The sequence below is a fragment of the Citrus clementina genome, unplaced genomic scaffold (genome assembly GCF_000493195.1).
Source record: "Citrus clementina cultivar Clemenules unplaced genomic scaffold, Citrus_clementina_v1.0 scaffold_3, whole genome shotgun sequence".
Taxonomy (NCBI): Eukaryota; Viridiplantae; Streptophyta; class Magnoliopsida; order Sapindales; family Rutaceae; genus Citrus; species Citrus x clementina.
This window is the reverse complement of record NW_006262339.1, coordinates 44,990,678-45,007,965: the sequence shown is the minus strand read 5'-3', so window position 1 is coordinate 45,007,965 and position 17,288 is coordinate 44,990,678. Positions and strand designations below refer to the sequence as shown.

General features: G+C 36.1%; 2 protein-coding genes, 1 long non-coding RNA gene and 1 other non-coding gene across 4 annotated transcripts; all 4 read right to left on the bottom strand.

Annotated features, from left to right (window-relative positions):
• Window positions 1-1,942: 1,942 nt before the first annotated feature.
• Window positions 1,943-4,750, bottom strand: LOC112100100. Its single transcript, XR_002906403.1, has 3 exons — window positions 4,463-4,750; window positions 3,002-3,067; window positions 1,943-2,243 (listed from the first exon to the last, which is right to left on the bottom strand). It is a non-coding gene; the product is annotated as an uncharacterized LOC112100100 (long non-coding RNA).
• A 2,711-nt stretch (window positions 4,751-7,461) lies between these two features.
• Window positions 7,462-10,796, bottom strand: LOC18046351. The gene is made up of 4 exons (XM_006444099.2): window positions 9,769-10,796; window positions 8,326-8,539; window positions 8,098-8,227; window positions 7,462-7,981 (listed from the first exon to the last, which is right to left on the bottom strand). The coding sequence occupies exons 1-4, from the start codon at window positions 10,677-10,679 to the stop codon at window positions 7,707-7,709; spliced, it is 1,530 nt and encodes a 509-aa protein (XP_006444162.1). The 5' UTR covers window positions 10,680-10,796; the 3' UTR covers window positions 7,462-7,706.
• Window positions 10,797-12,452: 1,656 nt separating this feature from the next.
• Window positions 12,453-12,534, bottom strand: TRNAS-UGA. Its single transcript has one exon. It is a non-coding gene; the product is annotated as a tRNA-Ser (tRNA).
• A 622-nt stretch (window positions 12,535-13,156) lies between these two features.
• Window positions 13,157-16,800, bottom strand: LOC18046350 (putative E3 ubiquitin-protein ligase RF298). Its single transcript, XM_024189321.1, has 4 exons — window positions 16,769-16,800; window positions 16,469-16,511; window positions 14,087-16,196; window positions 13,157-13,806 (listed from the first exon to the last, which is right to left on the bottom strand). The coding sequence occupies exons 3-4, from the start codon at window positions 16,124-16,126 to the stop codon at window positions 13,267-13,269; spliced, it is 2,580 nt and encodes an 859-aa protein (XP_024045089.1). The 5' UTR covers window positions 16,127-16,196; window positions 16,469-16,511; window positions 16,769-16,800; the 3' UTR covers window positions 13,157-13,266.
• Window positions 16,801-17,288: the final 488 nt, after the last annotated feature.

Below are 17,288 nucleotides of genomic sequence, written 5' to 3'. Positions count from 1 at the left end.
CAAATACTCCGAAATTTTTTTTTTTGCCCCCGTTTCATGTTTACGTTCTATGTTTCATATTTGATATTTTATATTTCATGTTCACTGTTACAGGGGAACTCATATTTTATGTTTGTTGTTACATATTTTAAGTGATCTGTTTCATGTTGGTTGTGCAATGTTTCATGTACTGATTTTTTAAATACCCCAAAATTTTTCTTTTTGGCCCCCGTTTCATATTTACGTTCTGTGTTTCATGATTGTTGTTCTATGTTTCATGTTTGCTGTTCTATGTTTCATGTTTTATGTTTCATGTTCACTGTTACGGAAGTACTCATATTTTATGTTCGTTGTTGCATATTTTAAGTGACATGTTTCATATTGGTTGTGCAATGTTTCATGTACTGATTTTTCAAATACCTCGAAATTTTTCTTTTTTGCCCCCGTTTCATGTTTACGTTCTATGTTTCATGTTTGTTGTTCTATGTTTCATGTTTGTTGTTCTATGTTTCATGTTCACTGTTACGGAGGTACTCATATTTTATGTTCGTTGTTGCATATTTTAAGTGATCTGTTTCACGATGGTTGTGCAATATTTCATGTAATAATTTTTCAAATACCCCGAAATTTTTCTTTTTTGCCCCCGTTTCATGTTTACGTTCTGTGTTTCATGTTTGCTGTTCTATATTTCATGTTCATTATTACGGAGGTACTCATATTTTATGTTCGTTGTTGCACATTTTAAGTAACGTGTTTCATATTTATTATTTAATGTTTTATGTAATAATTTTTAAATACCTTAAAATTTTTCTATTTTGCCATCGTTTCATGTTTATGGTTCATGTTTTATGTTTTAAGTTCGGAGTCTCATATTTGATGTTTATGTTCATTGTTACGGAGGTACTCATTGTTACATATTTTAAGTAATATGTTTTAAATTTACTATTCAATATTTTAGATAATTATTTTTCAAACACCCGAAAATTTTTAATCCACCATTTTGTAAAGTGACTTTAACATAAGCATTAGAAGAATATTAAGGGATTTAACAACACTCATTGTACGAATACTATTTATTTAGTCTTAAATCTAACCGTTTCACTTGAATTTCGTGCACCGATTTTAATCTTTCAATGATCATACTTTAGACTACAAGTGTTCGTTTTAGACATTCAATAATATTATTTTGTTAACATTTTTCTTCTAATTTTTTATAAATATAATCACTTTCGAAGTATTTGTATTCTGAATAAAGGTAACCAACAAAATAATAATATTCCAATATGAATTTGCTTTTTAGTGTTTTAACTCTTTCGTTTGGTTGGAGAACTATCAAAGCCTCTTAGTGTGTTATATTTAATTTTAATCTTTGAAATATAGCACTCGCTTTTTGTAATTATTATTGAAATTCTAGTTAAGCAATGTATGCCTTCAATTTGTTGATTAAGGCTTGAAAAAGTAGTAAACCCAATGAATAACTTTCAACTAAGTTGTAGTGGAAATTGAAAATTTTCACATTTGAGTGAAATTTGTGAAAGTGAACCATTAAAGTGAAGAAATAAGTGTGCTAAAGCAAAATATGACTTAACTATTAAGTTTGATAAAAAAAACTAAAAATGAGTAAAATACTAATGGTTGCAATAAGTGGCCTCACAAATAAATTCGGAAGAGCTCTTATACTCTACTAGCGCTTTTTATAGCCAAAATCTCCACTATAAATAACCTTACAACCATTTTTAATTCTATTAATTCCCACACAAATTTATAGGATTATTTTCCCATCCGCTAAATCAATTTAATCAATTTATTTTTTTTTAGTAATTATAGGAAACACAATTTAAAGAAAATAATTCAAATTAACTATTCCTATATCAAACATAATAGTTTCTACATATTATAAAAATCCACCAAAATCTAGTACATTACACTAAGTGCATCATACAATCTTATTACAAGTATCATCTCCGAAAAAAAGTAGATTGATATATTGCATAAATTTACGGCAAATAAAAAGAGGAAGAAAGGTAAGTAGTTTTAAAGTAAAAGCTCAGCACAACTTATTAACAACATATTTATCTTCTTCAGAGGCACTAAGAAATTCATCCACTGCCCAAGTTTTTCCAACTGTCGTCATGGCAACACCATCCATGCTTATAAAAACAGCAGCAAGTTTTGCAATAGTTATCGAGTCCTGTCCAAGGAGAGCTCCAAAGAAAAGCACAAATAGAGAAATGGGTTTGCTGCGTTATTGGAAACCTTTACCCCTGGAGAAAACATAGCAATTTTCCATTTAATGATTGTATTCAACTGTTTATTAGATACTTAAATCATCATAATCGCCAATTTTTTATCCTTTCTTTTAGCCTTAAGTCATGCTAAAGTGAATTTATATTGACCAAAGAATGTTCAACCATCTAATAGATGCTTGCATCATCATAATCGCTCCAAGAACTCTAGTATTCAGTATTTGCAATAAAACAACTCAAAGATTAAGTCACTATAACAAAAACACTAAGTGACATTTTCAAGACATCATTTTTTATCCACTTGTCTTTAACTCTCAACTCCAGATTCTTCACAAACTTATTCCAAAATTTGGGCATCAATTCACATTTATACACAAAAACAATCTGGCCCTTTTTTTTCTAATAAACATAAGCTCATTTGAAAACACATTATGCAATTAGTAAATAAGCAATTAAAAATTAAAAAAATAGAGTAAACCTTGAAGCTCATGCTTTACATCATTTCAGTACATGGCATTATATTGACAAATTTATGGCAAATTCCACTCAATCAGAATCCAAACAACTCAAAAAAATAAACCAATAGAGTACAAAATCTCATGACACAATCCAATTTCTCAGCAAGCAATCACAATTTAGCTAAAAATCAACCCCTTAATAAGAAATTTAATTTTGAAAACAAAAAGCTTTTAATCAAAACCTCTATTTAATACATATGTGAGACATAATTGAAATACATAAAGAAGAATCCTCGAGAAGATATGAAGAGAGATTACCTTCCCTTTTAAACTATTAAGCCGCCATTGTTAACTTGTTATATAGGCACCCAAAAAATCTCAAATCTGCAATATAAAACAATGAAACTGTCATTATCTTAAGGGACATGCAATACTTGAGCTTGAAATAGGTCTGAGAATTTTAATAGGCATTTTATCGAAGAGTTAACATGCATGTTGTAATATGCTATTTCTAGATCAAAGCGTGTATTAGATAAGGACAACATTGATTTTATTTATCATTGTACAAATTTTAATCCTCCATACCAAGAATGAACTAATTTTGTATAAGTAAAATGTATTATGTTTCTGATTTAGTTATAGCTCGTGGCAACCTAAGCCAATTTAATAGCCTTTTTTAAGCCATTACATTGAATTTACAAAACCAATCCTTCAAACTTATTACATAAAAGGACTTATCTAGTTACAATCAATATTAACCTAAATCCATTCCCTTAAAACTATGAAAATTACTTGACATCAAAATCAAAATGGCAAAAACAGTTCAGGACTTTAAACACACTATTCTTAGTTCCCATTCCCATATACATATTACTTATAAACAATAAAAAGTTCCCATTAAAAAATGTTATTATAATTTTACTCAAATCATCATATGCAGCTCATGCAAAGAAAGATGGCAAAATTGAGGAAATAAAAAGGTTTTGTGGAAACCAACAAACAAAACTAAAGAATCAAATAAAAAGGGGAAAAAACGATAAATGATTCCCAAATTAATAATTTAGTTCACATCTCTAATTGAAAGCAAGGAACAAAGAATTATACAAGAATCATTGATACCAAGTTTACTAGATAACAAGTGAATATATCATATACACTGCTGTTTCAGTTTCCAGAAATAAAGGAAAATTCTGATTACCAGTCATGTTTAACTTTAGCTTGGTCACCGCAGTAAGAGCACAACCAAAATCATTGGAACAAGGGACATATAAATTGGCAAAAGAAATGTCTGATCCAGAAGAAACGTTGAAACCAAAACACTGAAATTGCAACCTTGGCCATACTCACTGCAGCAGCCACATGCCTAACTGCATATGCCACAACAACCTATGCGCCACAAAATTAACAACACACACCAAATTCACTGCAAATAAAAGCCAAATCATTGACTCCTTTTTTTGTCCAAAAAAAAGGAGTCTCGTAAAGGCAGGAAAATAATTTTAAATGAATTTAACATAGCAACTACTTTCATTACTAGGATCAAGAGAAAATAAAAGCTGTCAATCTAAAAATTAGAAATTTTAATTAGTTTTTCCTAAAAATCAAAATCTAAAACAACAGAAAACTTTTTTTTTTCTTATCTTCACTTTCTCAGCAACCAAACAAACTTGTACTCATCATCAAAACCAACATAAACCCTAAAAACAAAAAAAAAACATTATTTTCTTAAAATTTCCTCACTTTTCTCACAAACCAAACAAAACCCATCACAGTACTTACGGGAAACAAAATTTTATAAACTGTTGCATGTATTCCTGAAGGGGCTGAGGGCGCTGTGATTGTGCCGCCGTTGATCATTGTCAACGAAGAAGATCAGCCCGTCCTTCTGCCTTCGTTGATCATTGCCGACGGTGGAGATCAGCCCGTCCTTGTGCCGTCGTTGATCGTTGCCTAGGAACTCCTTCAGCCGTCCCCGTTGCTGGCCGTGGTGAGGTGTGTGGTGAGGGAGTGGTGAGGCGTTTGGCGTGTGTGAGGTAAGTGAGTGAGTGGTAGGGGTTTCGTTTTTTGTTTGTTTCAATTTTATAGGTTTGTTCTTTCAAAGTTTTTTAATCATTTAATAATTAAACAAATCTCAGCCATTGGATCCACTCTATTCAATCCAACGGTAATTTGTTATGAACTGTAGCTACTCCCTTTAATCGGTTGCCTTATTTTTTTCTCTTTTTTTTTTAATTAAAACCACAACCCTTGGATTCAAACAAGCTGAATCCAACGGTTCAAAGGCAGCCCCTGCACCATACAGGGATTTTATGCCCTGCATGGTAGCCGTGTCCCAGCTTTTGATAACCAAACCGGCGCAGCCGCAGAGACTCAATTTAACGATGCTCGCGTCAGCCAGAGTGAAGTCAACATTTCTGCTCTTTAGAGTTTCGCCTCGACGACCATCTGCTCGTATAGCATTATTTAATTAACTTGTAAATGTACGTAATATTATTTTTATATAGCTCAATAAATATAATAACAAATTAAAATTGATTAATGAAGTAACTCGTAGAGGTTAAAAAAAATTTTAGTTGTTGAAATGCCCACTCATCCCTCAACAATATATGTGAGTAAATTTATTGGTGAAAAGTTTTATTAGTGCTACAATAAGGTTGGATATATTATTAGTGGTAATGGATGGCACAATCTTACGCTGAACTCCCCCAACTATCTATGTAGAGTAGAGCGACCAACAAATAACTTGCCCGTTTCCCTTCATCAAATCAACTGCCACATTGGCGCATGCCCTCGTTTCAATTCCGTTCGTTGATTTTTTATTTTTTTTTTTGCCCTAAAAAAAATTCACCTAAGCATCATCAGTATATGTATACATACTAGACCTCTCTCTTCCACAAAAACTCTAATAAAAACTCAATTCTAATAGGATTTTCTTGAAATTAAAAGAACTTGACAATGAGTTCTGCCAACAAATCCGAGCGCTCCACCTCAGAGAACCAAGAACCTGATGAGGAACAACCTCAGCCTCCGGATGACAGTCGGCCGCAGGAAGACACCTCATCACCACCTACGGCTATCGGCATTCTTGATTCTATAATCGGAAGCAGTGTTAATCCACATACCAGAGCCGGCGACATTCTTTTAGGAATCGCTGCTGCCGCGGGAATGGACTATGTGAATGTACCAAGGCCTTCGGGAACTGCCACAGGAAGTACGGAGTTTTACGAAATGTGTACGGAGGTCCTAGGCTTTGAGAGCATGTCGGAGAAGATGGACTTGTCCAAGGTGATTGAGGAGCACTCATCAAGATTAATTACATCAAGCGGCAGAAAGACGAAAATGCGCCGAGTAAGAGTTCTCCCGCCATTTTTGTCTACACTGTTCTGCAGCGGACGGCCAAGATTCAGTCTCGAGAAAGTGACGGGGAGTGATGGACGGTTGAATATCGTAATGGTCGATTATATGGCGGATCTTGTTGGCGGTGGTGACGAAGTGGCGATGGCACGTGATGATCAAGAAGTTGATGGTGGTATTGGTGAGTTGAAAAATGATGATCACGAGATGAATATTGGTGATCGTGAGCAAAAAGAGGACATGGCTGCTGATGATCGTATAGAGGAGATGATTGGTGATAATCTTGTTGATCAAGAAGTTGATGATGGTAACGGTGAGATGAGTATCGGTGATCGTCTAGGTGATGATGCTAGGGATGAGAATAGAGAGGTGGAGGTGACTGGTGATGATCGTCATGAAGGAGATTATCGGTGATCGTGATTAAGGTGGCGATGATATTGGTAATAATAATGTGAATCAGACGGTGGAAATGACTGATGATGAGAATGACAATAAGAAGAAGAAGACGAAGAATTGAGGAAGTTATGTTAGGTTGTTTTGTCGCATTTGCTAGTAACTGATTTTGGCGGGAAAAATTGATGGAGGTGGTCATGATAACTAAGAAGGTCCCCATCCAAGTTTTGGGAGTTCATTTAGGTTACTTACTGCGAGAGCATCTTGTTCCAATTCTAGGTTAAATCATGATTGAAAAAGTCTCTTAATTAGTTTAGCATTACGTGATTTCATTTGAATTGGAGATTTAAAAGGTGACTAAAATTTCTTTCATTCATTCTTGTATGCTTTATCTTCCTTCATTGTTTTTAGTTTTTTCTTGGTATTTTCTACTATTTCAGTGCATGTTTTATATAATTCTGTGATATCTGATTCCCTTTTGTATGATATAACAACGCTAGTGCATGGGTTCAGGTGTGTATTAAATTACGACAGTCCATTTCCAGGGTCAATTTATACTTGCTTAGCCAGTCTATTTGAAAATTTAAGCCGAGTGAGTGAATATGCTTTGTGGGAATTTAGTCCTCTTCCTGGATGGGCTTCGATGACAGCCCATCCATTAAAGCTTGGGCTCTGAATTTGTGAAACGTGAGAGTATATAGGCTTTGAGAGGCATCGACATCAAACATTCCGGTGAATTGTGACTCTCTATGTATCGAAGATATTTTCCAATGCACACTAACTTCGCTTGTTTTACATTCAGTGATGGTTCTCTATCCGCATGAAATCACTTACTCTTAGACCGTCAGGAAATATTCTGGCATGAACCTGAAGTAATGATTACGATTTCATTGTTAGACCATTTGCTTGTATTTGTCATAGGAACTAATTACAAAACCAGGAGATATATAACATTAAAAAATGCAGTCAAATTTATAGTATATATATCCTATTACTAATGACATCGATGATAATGGTCAAAAGAGAAGCTCAAAGAAAAATACATTTTTCAAGTGTTCAGTTATCGCTCCCAACCTCACAGTGTACAAATAAAGTAATCATAAAAATCTCCACGCCAAGATTTCGTCCTACAGAGTTTCTACCGCCCTCGACAAAGTTAATATAATTTACAAAACCATTGAAGTAAAGCAGGTTTAAAACAATCTGCCCCGTCGTGATTATGAAACAGTAATTTTGTGTGTATAATAATAAAAGATTATAAACTATACTCAATTTATTATCTCTCTGGCATTTGTGCTTTCCATATACCTTTTGCTGGAGAAGACCCTGATATCTTTACAACTTTCTGTTTAGGTTTGTATCGCTTCCGACCGACATCGTTTTGCTTCTCGTCGCTTTGCGCTTTTGTTATATCAACTTTCACTATGTGATGATCCGAAGTCCCTTTCGAAGAAAAGACCGAGTATGAACCCGGAACAAACTTGTACGGTGAATTCGGGGATGCCAATATGTAATCCACTCTGGTTCCATATTTGCATGTCCCCTGCACACCTGCATCATCGTATTATGAGGAAAAAAAAAAGAAAAGATCATAAAAACAGTGGTTTTGAATAGAGAAATTTTCTGATTAGCTGGGGGGAAACATTTAAAAGTGATAAGTTGCATACTTTGGCCTTTGGCAATCATGACCACCGACTCACATTCACCAGCGAAGTCCTTAGAATCGGTGTATTGTTTACTCTTCAGAAATTTCATGACTTCAACTTTTGGGGTTGGCTTTCCCATCTCCTCGTAGTACTATATAAGATGTAATGCGAATCCAGTTAAAAAACGAAGTTAAATCAAGTTGTTTTTGTGACCGGATTGAGAATGATCAAAGCTGCAATAGTTTTTACCTTTACAATGTCAGTCCATCTCTCCGAAGAGTAATCTGTTTCGTCAAGTGAATTAAGTGCTCCAGCCAAGATGTGGGCCTCACCATGATCATTAGATTGGATGATTGCATTCATCTGCTTCATCCGCCAGTTCTCATCGAGATGATCAAGGTGAGTGCAGTGGAAGTTGACTTCTCCAATCTGAGGAACATCAACGGTGGCCTTAAGAACATTCCTGCATTGTAAAAAGCACCATGCAGGGTCATATAATATATACATTTCTCCTTGTTCCTTTTATCATTTATCAGACAACAGAACGACATGTTGAAGCATGAAACCCATAAATATATTAGTCGTACGATGATCGAATAAATTGCTTAAATTAATAGTAGACATTAAGAGCAAAGAGGAGTCATAATTGATTATTTTATCTTGATCTGAAAAATGTTGCTTTTCCAACAAAAAGTTGTTCGCTGGATGTAGCATTCATTCATCTCAATTATGCTAATAATTTGACTCATGGCATACCAAAATTGCAGCTATAATAACAATACGCACTTCACGTCAAATCGAATTAGTGCTTTCTATTATTATTATTATTATTATTTTGTTTTTATTTTAAAAACAAATCATCCCTTTCTATATAACAATTCAAAAAATAGATTGATGGAAACAGTTCAAATTTCTGACTTCTAGTAATAGTAGCAATCATTTTCGAAAGTATATCTTTCAAGAAAACAGGTAAATTTCCCAACAGGTTAATAATCACTAAGCTCTACATATTTGAGTTTAAAAAACTGGTTTATTAACAAAAACATAGTTTTATCTTGAGCAGGGGTAAACTAACAGTTCAGTGGAATTAGGCATTGCAGTAAAATTGAAACTCACAAGTTTTCTGGGAAAAATTAAAATATTCAACATCGTTCACAAGAAAAGCTATTTACTATGTTTTCATTCTGAAATTACACTAGATAGATATACTCAACAGTCACCAATAGGGCCTTAATGAAAATGTTGGGAATATATATATATAAAAAAAAAAAAACATCTGAATGATATAGAACTGATGATAATATAATATAGGTAAAAAAAAATCCTAACTTAGGTTTTATACGACCCTGCATACAGCTGTTACTGTGAGTTTGACAGTGTCAGAGCTGCTTGCACACGATTTAGGCCAAACAGATCGCAGAACGCAGAGGCAATAATTAATAATATGTAAAAGTCTAACAGCAGTAAACAATTTCTTCAATTACTATATAGATTATCAAAAAATCATATCCTATGGAAAGTTTCTTCAACTTTGAGGAAAGCTACACTTAGAAACCCCATATTATTCTGATCAAAAGAAGAGACAATTGCTGACATTTTCAAAAGGAAACTTTTTTTTTTCTACCTTTATTCCTTCAAACATAGAAATTTTATATATTAAAAGAACTAACTAGAACTGAGAAATTGACTCACCTAAAATCAGTATCATCAAAAATCTTCTGCACTTTCCAGCGCTTGATCGGCCACTTAGACAAGACAGCATTGCCATACTCAGGAGCCCAGCTCTCAGCAAAAACATAATTCATCCCCAGAGCGGCTGCCAAATCAGATAACGGCTTCATCGAATTCTCTTCCTCTGCTTTCACATCTTGCAAAGCCAGAAGATCCGCATCCAATTCCCTCAAAACCTCAAGAACTGTCCTTGTGCTGCCAACACTGGCTATAGAACTCGTCGGAAAACTCACACTTGATTTCAATGGCGCCTTTCCTCTCAAAATCCTTCTGACAGCACTGCTTGAAGGTTCATCTTTATCTTCTTCTCTGAAACTCAGCTGCCGGTTACGCAACAAAGAAATCTCATTATCAGGCAAATTTATGGATACCCTGAGCTTTGATTTTGCAAACTTTTGTTGCTTGGAAAGATTCTCTGTTCCATTCACTGAGCTTGAATGTAAAGGAGACTGCTTTAGTATGCTCTTTGGACGATCAATCACTGACTTGGCACGTAAATTAATTCTGTTGAAATCTTCATTTTCATGGTCAAAATTTGAAGGCTTCTCCGATTTGGGTACTGCGGGGGCCATTGAGAACAGAGCAGCGTTGAAAGTGGCTACACGTATTGATTTTTCTGATTTCAGGTCAACAGTTCGAGCATTTGGATGAACCGTAGCCGACCCATTAAGGGGAAGTTCGTTTTTTGAGTCGTTTTGTGATTTGTAGCTGGATTTTCTGAACTTTTTTACTATAACTTTGGGCTCCGGTCGGCAGCGGACCGGCCACCGGAGACGGCAGTAAAGGCGCCGGAGTCTTTTGTTGAGGACTTTGAGCATTGTGGAGAAGTTGGTCTCGAAGAAAATGAGTTCTTGGTTTGTTAATGGTGGCATTAGAATTTAGAAGAAAGAAATAGAAGATGCAGAGTTGTTATCAAAGACTAACACAACAATAACAACTATGCTTTTGGTGTTTGTTTAATAAGAAATGAAGGTTAAAAAAATAAAATAAAATAAATAATAATAATATGGTTAATTATTTAGGTAAGTAGACTTTTGATTAAAATTTTGTTTTTCAGAGGTTGAAGGGATCAAGGAGCCTTCGGGGAAATTGGTTTTGTGACACGTGGCGGACAAAATGAGAGTTTGTGCGGTGCCAACTGCTCCAGAGAGAGGGTGTTCACCGGACAGTATGTAAATGTCGTTTGGGCTTTTAACCTAATTTATTTCACAAACATAACAGAATAATAATTATTTAATTTTGGGAGAGAGAGAGAGAGACAGAGATTATCGGTCAAGAAAATGAAAGAGTCCAACGACTACTAGCCATGCAACGCAAGATTCTTGTTTTGTTTGGAACGCCACGTCACCTAAAACACGCCGCACACAACTCCCATGCAACCTCAGTGGCGTAAGTGGAGCCCACGAGTCATAATCTATGCATGATCACAATTGCAACCAACATGAGGCGAGTTGGACTGGGCTCAGTATATCATCTCCTGGTTAAGTTAACCTCCAGGTCTTTCGCGATTGGATGCCCAAAACTGACTATTCTCAAACACTGAACATTCCAAAGTTAATATTTGACGGAAAATTAATTTTTACAAAGAGAACTCTAATTATATGTGCATAATTTAAGAATCTATCTTAGATACTTGAAAAACCAAAATTTTGTCGCATATAATTACGAGAAAAATGGGCTACATCTAACTAGAGAGAGGGTGGCTCCCAAGCAGCATTTTGGGGAAAATTACTTCTTTTTTTTTTTTTCCAACATTAGTCTAGATTGGGGTCCCCTACAGGGTGAGGGCACACATTATTAGCTCACATAAAAGATGTAAAATGATGAAAAGAAAGGGATCGGCGAACGTCGAGAAGTTGACCAAGTGGTGTCCACCTATAATCTAGCTTGAATAATAAATACCCTTTTTAAGAGTTAGGTGGAGATGTATCAATATGATTTTGCTTCTTTTTTTTTTTTTTAATTTTTAATTCTGGGATGAGATTTTAAACAAATAAATATGTTTGCCGATGGAGGAATAAATGCATACTCTTTAGCTGGATTTGCCGGCTGAAGAAAGATGCCAAATGAAAAAATATGTGATGACAGAGAAGTAAGATGAAATCTCAGTAAAATGACAGCTGGCTCTTCTTTCTTTAATGGTCTCCCCGAACTCGAGAATCTTGTGGCTGTTTGAGTTTCCCTCTCCATTATCTCACTTTTTGTATGAGCTGGTAGAATCGCCTACCGTTTCGTATGGGCAAAACGTCATTGAAAGAACTATAAAATCAAATTAAGTGACGGCGGTGTCCCGGCAGGAACAAGGCTAGTTTTTATTTTAATGATTTATGATTGTGATGATATTATAGTTATAGGAATGTTAGCCGTATGATATGTGTGAGATCTAGCTATGGCGAGATTGCATTATTTCGACTAGGATATTTTCACAATTGTCACACACACATTGGCATTAATGTCCCCGAGAAAATATTGTTTAATGTGACGTCAAATCTCAATCTCTTAGCATATATATATTTCAATTTCTATTAGCCGCGTTATAAAATCCACAACAACGTTACAATCAAGAAAAAAGACCTCAACGCATTAAATTGCGGCGGTTGAATCTACATGCATTATGTATGTGTAATTCGTTGCAAAAGATAAATCGTCGACAGCAGGGTTCGAACCTGCGCGGGCGAAGCCCAACAGATTTCAAGTCTGTCTCCTTAACCACTCGGACATATCGACCAGCATGCCGTTTGAGCTTGTTTAAATCATATTATACTATTTATATTCTTAGTTTTTAATTATTTGCACAAAATAATAATTAATTCCTCTGATATTAGTCATCAGACAATGGGAATTACATTAGCAAAATAAAAGTTTAAGTAAATTCAGAAAGCCGATTAATAACGTCAGATTTAGATGAACATATGAAATTAGACACAATCTAAAATCATATTTCACCGCCAAAGGAGCATGTTATTAATAACTATAGTTGCTTGTGCATGAGTTTTAAGTTTTAACCGGTTTTTATAAAAAAAAGTGTCTTGCTTACAATTTCTCTTGCTCTGTCTACATCCGTCAATTTCAGTTGAATATGGAGCTTACTTTTCGATGCATTTGAGTGTGCTTTCGTTTTCATATTTTAGTGGCAACAGCTTTAGGTATAATGCTAAATACCCATTCCAGGATGAGAAATATAAAAGAACAATGGGAGAGCAAAACTGACATTTTATATTGTATATATCAAAGCATAAACCTAAACTTTACAAGTTGACTTCTGTAACTGTAAGTTCCTTTTTCTCTTTCTATTTCTAGTTCTTCATTTTTAGGAATAACTTTTTCTGAACTATTTGAAAACGCAAAAACAAAAAACAAAATGAGCAACAACTTGATGAACTTTGCCAGAATTCCATTTACATTATACAAGTTGTTGCTCTTTCTCCCCAGCCCCACCGTTCCAGCTAAGAAGATTTGCTATGGCTGTGCAAAACGCACTTGAATACGCTGCTGAATTGGAGACCTACATGAAGGACAGTCATTCATACCCTGCTTCTCATGGAGCTCATTGCATTTTTGACAGAGGACTTGATGGGCACACGGGAGGAAAACCACAGATTTCTCCTCTGCTAGGCACACGACACATTCCCGTTCCCGTTTTAATCCTCCCATCAAAGAACTACCCGAAGAACTTCCTCCTCCCATTAATAAACCAGGAATTTTACTACCCTTCTTCATAGCTGGGTTTTCAATCTTGCCGTCAGGCATGAAACCTCCATCAACACTTCCTCGAAGTGCTGCTATTTTGGAAGAGTCTGACTTATATTTCAACAGTGAAAGCTGGCTTTCAAGCTTTCCGATGTCTTCTGTAAGTTTGCTCATCTCCTTTTCAGCTTCCAGCTTTATCATCTCCTCTTCTGCCTTTGCAGCAGCTTCAAGCTGTTCTCGTTGGTTCCTTATAGCAGCAGCCTGAGCAAGAAGATTTTCCCTGGCCATCCTCTCCTCTCTCCATCTAGTCTGCAATTTTTTTTTTCCATTGTTTCTAGTAAGTAATAAAAAATAAAATTATGCATTGCAGGAATATGACACTCCTGTATTGTGGTTGACGGGAAAATCCTGATTTTAGCATATTTTTCACAACAATTTGATGAACAGGCTTATTACATAATATGACCTAGAGGCTTTGCGAGGAATATGTACGGAAATGAATTCCCCATGTATGATATTTACAGTCCAATAACACGCATTTTATTATAATCAGAAGGTAAATATCCATAACTGCTTCAAAGAAGTATACCTCAAGTTGATTGTGGCGATTTTCTGCCTTGCTTATCTCCTGTTGCAGCACAGCCACCTTCTGCTTCTCAGTTGCAAGCTCCTCCCGCAGCAAAACCCTTTGGGCCTCCAATGACTGTGCATTCTTGAGGGCCTTCTGCTCCCTCTCAAATGCTTCCTGACAACTAACAGCTGATTTGGCCGCCCGTAAGTTGGCTGCCTCCATCTCCTTCTTCAGCACAGAATGTTCCATTTCAAGCGTGTGAACAGTGGAACTGGACCTCTCAACCTGAGCAGTGGCATTGGTTAGGGCAAACTCCATCTCAGATAGCCGCTTCACGGTGTTCTCCTCCAAGATTTGCTTATCCTTTTGGCATTGCTCTACTTCTTGCTTCTCATGCCTCAGTGCTTTAAGCTCAGCTTGGTCCTTGCTAAGCCTACGAGCAGCCTGCATTACCTTCTGATTGGCCCACTCAGTCCAACTGTTTAGTTCATTCTGCAGCTCTGGAACCCAAGGAACTAGCTTCAGAATGAGTTCATCCTTCCCATTTTGCGGGATATATCTTCCTAGAGTTTCATCAAAAGGAATTCCAGCATAGTACTCAGGAAGCTTGGGAGATGGAGAGGTGGTTGCTACAGCCTTTATGTCAGGATTCTTTTTTGATGAGGATGATGCCACCAGCTCAGTATTTGGCACAGGTAATGCAAGTGTGGTGCCCTTGGTAGGTAATGATGAAGGGCTATCTGAAACAGGGTGAGCAAGTGGAGTCCTGGTTGAGGCACAATGACCTCTATCTCTTGATGCTGCTGCAGCTCCTGTATCTGCACTAATCTTTGAGGGACCACTCTTTGGATGCACAGCAGATAAATCAGATGCAGGTCTCACTCTCTTTTCCAAAACAAAACCCCCCATGCTAGCAAGCTTGCCTGATCTGAAAGCCCCTTTGCCATAAGTTCTGTAGGATTTCTCAGTGGGCACATGGCAGGACTTTTGGCGAAGGATTGCTAGTTCTTTCTTGGACCGCCCTTTCCGACCATTTCCAGATCTTTCATCAGAACCAAGTGTTAGCGACATGTTTTGAGCATGTTCCCCTAGGGAACTCAAAGATTTCTCTACACTTTCTGCCATAGAAACCAGACTGTCTCTTTCTGGTAGCATCTTTTCAGTAACAAAAGAATTTCTGGGGTTGGGCATATTTGGGAAACTTCCGAATTTTAGGGTTTCAGACATAGAGCATTTAGCTCCTGGTTTTGAAAATTTTGAGGGTTCTGTAGGTTTTGAAGGTCTTGGAACATTTGATTTACTAGTATTTGGAGGAAAAGTTCCAGAGCCTTGGTCTTCTGATCTCAATTGGGAAGGTGAAGAACTGGAGGAGCTCTCTCCTGAGAATTCTTTACTATCAAGGAAACTCAAAATATCTCCTTCAACTGTGCATGCTTGTGAAATGTTCAAGTCACACATTAACAACCACCACATCGCTTCCGCAATGGATAAGGATGTTTTCACATCCCTGAGCACGTTAATCATCTCCAACATGGTGTAATCCACCATTTGCTGCAAATTGTCAAACATTTCATCCCTTGAAGAATTAGTTCCCTTCACTTTCTCCAAAGCAGACAAAGTATCATTGACAATATTTGACACAAGGTCTTTACCCCCACAGTAAATGCTATGCCTTGCAATGTTTTTAGTTGCATCGTCCTCACTATAGCCACACTCAGAAATCTGCTTAATTACATTCCTGAATAGTGTGTTCAAACCAGAGGATAGAAGTTCCCCGAGTGCACACACAATAGGATCATCCCACTCCCCAGATTCGCACTCTGCTTCTTTGTCCACTTCCGTACCCCGACTAGACCCAGCATCAGACAATGGAGGATAACTCAATGGGTTTTGGGGTTTCTCCAAGGACTGTTGATACCGAGGGAATTCGGTCAAGGATGTAGGAAGGTTAACTGGGTTCATTTGAGAAGGTTCGGCTAATTTTCTCTTGTTCTTACTTCCCTTATCAAGGGATAACACAGAACAGGACCCTGCTTTGTTAGCACCACTGTTAGCCATGTTATCCTTCTACGAACAACAAAAACAAAACACTCAATGTCCTCTCTACTTAGGCTTCCGGATACATTCCCTACATAAGCAAGCAAAGGCTCAAACAGTAACCAAAGAAATAAAAAATAAAGAAAAGTGCATAAAACACATTGTCCAAAGAAAATGAACACCAAATAAACAGAGAATCAACTGCAAAAAACAATGCAAATAAGAAAATGAACAAAAAAAAAAAAAAACAGAGAGAATGAACTGCAAAAACAATGCAAATTGAACCGTTGTATTTCTCTTGTAAGCAAAGATAACCAATAGCATAACAAAGCAGAAAGAAAAATGAATAAGCAAAACCCATACCAGTATCTCTGAAATAGGGCAAGTGAGGCAATCTTTCTCTACCCTGTATCAGAGAAAAACCGAAAAACAGTCAGTTTATCAAAAACAGGAACCACTTACATTCAGAGCACGCTTACTTTGCTATTCAAGATAATAATGATAATGAATGCGTAGATAACACTAATACAAAACCCTTTTATTTTTATAGCCTAAGCTGCAACATAGGAAGCAGCACACAGACTCACTAAAAAGAAAAAACCCAAGAATCACTTCAAACGAAGACCATAAGAGAAAAAGAAAGAAAAAACAGAATCTTTATACCTATACTTAGTGGTTTTGATTAGAAGAAAACTATTTAGTATGTCACAGAGAACCAAAAAGCAATGGTAATTTGTCCCCATTGTCTTCGCCGTGGCTGCATTTCTTCGCGCGGACAAATTTTGCAGCTGCACTGCCTGTGCCCGGTGTAGTGTTGGTGTGCTTGTGCGTTTGGGCTTTTTGCACTCAAAAGCCACTAAACCAGAGTCAGTGTTCGGCCCTTTTTTGGCTTATTCGTCTAACCCTTAATTAGTCTTTGCCAATTGGTATTGGATTCACTAATTCCCTCCCAGATTACACATTAATTACATACTTAATATTTACGATAAAGTTTATTAATTTATTAATAAATAATTCAAATTTTTATAATTTTTTTAAGTGAAAAGAAAACCCAAAAAAAAAATGTGTATTACGCCTTAGAAATTTTGGGAAAATGGAAATAAATAAAATAAAGTAAATATTTTTCTTTTTTTATAAAATTAAAAGAAAATAATTGGAAACAGAAATCATTCGAAAATTACTC